General features: G+C 66.0%; 1 protein-coding gene across 1 annotated transcript in view; it reads left to right on the forward strand.

Moving 5' to 3' along the window:
- Window positions 1-5,390, forward strand: part of VAV2 (vav guanine nucleotide exchange factor 2) — a 135,923-nt gene that overhangs the window by 113,152 nt on the left and 17,381 nt on the right. Inside the window, exons 9-13 of the mRNA XM_025051251.1 lie at window positions 455-711; window positions 1,671-1,766; window positions 2,304-2,372; window positions 3,680-3,766; window positions 5,169-5,254. Coding sequence (XP_024907019.1) covers window positions 455-711; window positions 1,671-1,766; window positions 2,304-2,372; window positions 3,680-3,766; window positions 5,169-5,254 — 595 coding nt within the window. The remainder of the gene's footprint in view (window positions 1-454; window positions 712-1,670; window positions 1,767-2,303; window positions 2,373-3,679; window positions 3,767-5,168; window positions 5,255-5,390) is intronic.

The raw sequence follows: 5,390 nt of genomic DNA on the forward strand, positions 1-5,390 counted from the left end.
CTGAGGCCCAGGCTCTGGTGTCCCCAGAGCTGAGACCACTTCCCCTCTGTGAGGACAAACAGGCTGGTCCATGCCCAACGTGGCTATGGACCTGGGGGTGCACAGTGGCTGCCAGGAGCCCAGTGCTCAGCTGTCCTGGCATGAACCAGCCCCAGCCGTCCTGCAGTCCTGGCCCTGGAGAGCCAAGGGGCTCTCCTCTGTGGCTTTGCCCTTGGGGGTGGGGTGCGGTGAGAACTGCATCCCCAACCCGGCCTCGACCTGGGATAGAGCTATAGAAAGGGGACCTTCTCTGGTTCGGGGAGAGCAGAGCGCCCCCGTTCCCAAGGCTTCGGCAGCCCTTCTAGCTGGCGGCCTTTCGGGGAGGGGGGAGGCTGCCACACGGAAAGAGCAAACCGAACGTGCCGGCCTGTGCTTACGGCGCCGTGAAGCTCAGCAGGCTGTCTGTCGGCCACAGCGCCCCTAAGCCTGCATGTGTGTGTGTGTGTGTGTGTGTGCGCGTGTGTGCGCATGCGTGTGTGCTTGTGTGTGCGTGTGTGCGCATGTGTGTTTGTGTGCGTGTGTGTATGCGTGTGTTTGTGCGTGCGTGTGTGTGCGTGTGCGCGCGCCCCCAGGCTCCTGATCTACGGGGAGTACTGCAGCCACATGGAACACGCCCAGAACACACTGAACCAGCTCCTCGCCAGCCGGGAGGACTTCAGACTGAAAGTCGAGGTATCAGGAACTTCCCGGCCTGGCCCCTGGCCCGTCCCCAGCCTGGCCCCTGGCCCGTCCCCTGGCCCGTCCCCTGGCCCGCCCCTTTGAGGTTGCACCTCACTGGCCCCTTGCTTGACCATTTTGTGGGAATGTGGAGACAGGGGTTGTGATGTGCCTTTTTTGTAGATGATTTTAGCAGGCGATTTTTTTCTCCTTTGCATTTTGTTGGGGTGGGGAGTGGGCAGGTGGAGGCCGTGCCCCAGGTCAGAACACGGCCTGAGTCCCTTGGGTGCGACTGAGGCAGACCCCGAGGACCGGACCTCGCTCTGGGGGTGCTTTGACCCCTGGCCCTGGCCTGTGCAAACCCCAGGGGGGCCCTGGGTGATGGACTTTGACCCCTGGCCCTGGCCTGTGCAAACCCCAGGGGGGCCCTGGGTGATGGACATTTGCCGGGAGCCACGGAGCCTCCCGCTGCTTGCCCGTCCTCAGCCTGGGCTCTGGGCCACTCTGGCGGTTGTCGCTCCCCTGGCCCTGCTCCTCGTTCCCTTCACTGGGGTTAGCCGGGCTGCTCCCCGGGTTGGGGGTCCCATGTCGAACCCAGTTTCCAGAGTGGATGCTGGTGCAGCGTCCCTTTGCTCCAGCGGTGCTGGGGGCGGCCCCCTTGGAGAAGCAGGATGCCCCTGTGTGTCCAGATAACCTGGTTTCCACGGGCGGCCCCCCTTGGTGTGAGCCGGCTGACCCGAGGGTGGGGAGGCAGGCCTGGTGGGTGCCAGCCCCAGAACCCCAGGGTGCTATGTGGCTGCTGTGTCCCCACACCTGGGTTGCAGAGGGTCCCGGGAGCCGGCCAGAGATGGACCGGATGCCGGGGCCCCAGTTCCAGCCCTGGGCCCGCCCCCCTGCTTGGGCGTGGGAGTATCGGGGCCCAGGGTCCCCAGGCAAGGACACTGTCCATCGACTTGTTGCCCTTTGACACCCAGGAATGCACACTGAAGGTCCAGGACGGGAAGTTCAAGCTGCAGGACCTGCTGGTGGTGCCCATGCAGAGGGTGCTCAAGTATCACCTGCTCCTGAAGGTGGGGCTCCCGCGCCTGGCTCCTGGGGCGCGGGGGGTACGCAGGCCCGCGGCTGAGCCCGTCTGTGCTCAGCGCGCACACGTCGTGCGGTCCGTTAGGGGCTGCCCAGGGCGCGTGCGGGGCGTGCGTCACAGACTCATCGTTAGAATCAGTGTGGGCAGAAAACGAGAGACCCACAGACCGGCACGGGAGACGCCTGGGGTCGACGTGTGAGCTCTGCCTCCGAGCTTCCCGGCAGCCGTGGTGGCCGTGGAAATAAGCGTCCTTCTCGGCAGACGGGCCTGGGGGAGAGGGCGGTTTCTGAGAGGCGCTGACTCAGGCCCCTCCGTGAGTCTGCGGGTCACCTGTTAGCTCTGCACCTGCTCTGCCTGCTGTTTCTGCCGTCACCACGAGGTTCCTCGAAGCCGTTGTCGCGTGGGCGAGGGCCCACTGTCTGTCTGCGGGAGTGGGGCAGCGGCACCGACCCCGTGCCGGGCAGGGGCGAGGGTGGGGACCGGGACCCCCGAGTGGTGACCCACAACCCCCTCGCACCGCCAGGAACTGCTGAGCCATTCCACTGACCGGCCGGAGAGGCAGCAGCTGAAAGAAGCACTGGAGGCCATGCAGGTGGGTAAACTGAGTCAGGGCAGAGTGTTCTGGGACTGGAGTCGGGCTCGCGAACAAGCCTGGCTCTGTGACCATAGACGCAGATTTTCCTGGGACAGCAGGAGACGGAGTGGGGACAGGGCGCTGGGCAGAGGGGGCTGCAGGCCAGGCGCCCACCCCATGTCCCCATCCTTACCTTGCCTGGCCCCCAGCGGCCCCTGGGCCTCCTTCCTCCTGCCTTCCCGGCTGTCCTCGGGGCTGTCACCAGGTCCCAGGCACTGGATGCAGTTCTGGGCCATCGGGTCCCATGTGCCCAGCACACAGCCCTCCGGAGCTGCTCATGTGGCTCTGCAGCGGTGGGCACCGCGTGCCCCAAACCCAGGCCGGCCAGGCCACCCCCACGCCCCCGTGTGCAGCCCCTCCCGGCCCGCCTGAGCGCCGGCTCACACGGGCCCCTCCTCGTCACGTGACTGCATCCCGCGCTTCCTCGGTCTTTCCGAAGTGACATTCCCATGAGGATTGTCCCTGTCTGGGTCCCGTTCCCCGGAGGCGCCGCGCCCCGTGCTGTGAGAACTTTACCTCAAGCCGGGGTGAGCCTGCGGCCTGTGCCGCCGAGGCCCGAACGGCTGGACAGCTTGTCAGGCCAGCTCGTGACACTTCTGCCTCGGCCTCAGATCCTGCCCTGCCGGTGGGCTCCTTGTGGGAACGGGCAGGAGGGGCCGGAGGAAGGCTGGAATCGGCTCCCACCTTGGCCTGGCCCGGGGGTCCACCCAGGGCAGGCTGTCCTGCTGCTGGGCAGGGTCAGTGCCACCTGCTGGATCTGCTGGCCCTCCCGTGGCGCTGGGTGCCCAGCACAGCTGCTCTGCACTCTGGATGGCAGCGGGCACTGCCCCCTGGCGGCCAGCAGGAGGCTGCAGCACGTGCACACCGTGCCAGACGGTGCGGTTCCTGGGGGCGCGGGGACGGCCTGCCGGGTGTCCACGTCCCAGAGCGGAGCAGCGGCCTGGGCCGGGCCTCGTCGGCCGCTTTCCCTCTGCTTTAGCATAGACGGGGATCAGGAGGCAGGAGTTTGGGCTTCCTGGCCCACCGATCGGGGTACAGTTGGGGGTCGGTTTTACCTTTTCTGCCTTAAGTTTCTTCACTTGTCAAATGGGGTTGACGCCTCTCACCCTCCTGTCATTTGGAGGGTCAGCCGCCTCTGGAGGGTGGCCGGAGGTGCTCTGCAAAGGCTCAGCCCCGGGCGGACGACGGGTGGGGGTCGGGGCTGGGCCCTCCGCCCCTCCCAGCACACACCTGCTGAGCCCCGCCCCCACCCCCTTGTTTCCAAGGACTTGGCAATGTACATAAATGAAGTTAAACGGGACAAGGAGACCCTGAAGAAAATCAGCGAATTCCAGAGTTCTATAGAGAACTTGGTAAGTGAGCGGAGCGGGAAGAGTCGAGCCCACGCGTCCTCCTTTTAGAGATTACGCTCGCGACCTCGGCATTGAACGAGCAGAAGTGTGGACGCCGCTGTGTCCGGCCAGGCGGTGGGAGCCATGCCGCTCTGCATGCTTCGGGCCCCCTGAGTGCTCTGTGCCCAGGCCGCCTGCCTGCTGAGGGGCAGGGCTGGGGGAGCAGCCGTCCTAAACTCTCGCCTCCCTCCCCGCTGGACGCAGGACTCCTGGGTTCAAGGGGAGGCTGTGGCTCCCAGCAGACACGAGGCTCCTTCTGGTTCAGGGACCCCTGGCGCCCCCTCATCTCCACTGTCCCCAGGAGGCACGAGGGAGCTGCCCTCAGGTTCGCCCCTCCCCTCGGCCTCCATCAGGCCAGCCGGACACCTCAGGGGCCCTCTCCTGACCCGGTCCGTCAGAGGCTCAGACTTAGGGCGCTGGCCGAAGCACCATGTCCATGGACGGACATCGCTTTTGTGGCACGAAGACACCTTCGGGACATTTTTAAAGAGTTTTTTCAGAAGAGTCACACTCGTTCCTTAAATGACAAAAGTACGACAGCAGTGGCCCACGGGCGCGGCGCGTTCCCGCGAGCCAGGCCGTGCTCAGCTCCCGTCCCCTCCCGAACCCCGTCGCCCAGGTGGGGGTGGCGCTTCAGTTTCCCCCACTTCAGAGGTGAGACATGGAGGCCCAGAGGGAGTCGCTACGCAGGGTGCTCGTCCCACCCTGTGTGACCCCAAGGCTGCTGTGCTCTGAGTCTTGCTCCGGCAGCTTCTGGAAAATTCCGAGAGCACAGAAGAAGAGGCTGAGCGCCCACGGGCACGGCCCCCGGGCGTTTGCCGCGTCCTCCTGCATTTCCTGCTGCGTGGCACACGCGTCAGGAGACTGTCTCCCTGAATCAAAGCAGAAGAGCCGAGACACAAACCAGACAGATCAAAAACGAATCTCTGCGAACCAGAGGGGCTGACGGACCGGACCGTCTTCCCGTGGCGGACAAGCCACTGGCAGGACCCCACGCCCCGCCCGCCCCGCGTCTGACGCGCGCGCTCCGTCCCGCTAATCTGGTGTCCCGGGGTTGGGCGTCTGCCTTTCCTGCCAGGTCCCTGCCCTGGGCAGCACCCTGTGGCTGCCCTGCTGACAAGACCCCACCACGAGGCTGTCTCTGTTCCTGCAGAGCTGCGGGGAGCCTCGGGGGGCCAGGGCTGGGGGGACGGGAGCCGCGGGGCCAGTTCCTCGTTCTAAGCACCACCAGGACCCACCGGGTTCGTGGCACTGGGCTTCGGTGGGACTCGTCCCCTGGGCACGTGCCCACCTGCCCTTTCTCCCGACGTGACGACGGGCGCCGCTCTGCCCTGGGGCTGACGGCCTCCCCTGTCTCTCCCAGCAGGTGAAGCTGGAGGAGTTCGGGAGGCCGAAGATCGACGGGGAGCTGAAGGTCCGGTCCATAGTCAACCACACCAAGCAGGACAGGTGAGCGGGGCGGTGGCCCTGGGCGGGGGGCGCGCCGTGCTCCCTGCAGGTCCGGGAACAGCTTTTCCTGAGGAAAGGGCTGCCTGCCCGCCAGGCTTTGTGTTGCGCCGTTTTAATTGTTTCCTTCCTTCTCGGC

This window comes from Pteropus alecto, unplaced genomic scaffold (assembly GCF_000325575.1).
Source record: "Pteropus alecto unplaced genomic scaffold, ASM32557v1 scaffold67, whole genome shotgun sequence".
Classification (NCBI taxonomy): Eukaryota; Metazoa; Chordata; class Mammalia; order Chiroptera; family Pteropodidae; genus Pteropus; species Pteropus alecto.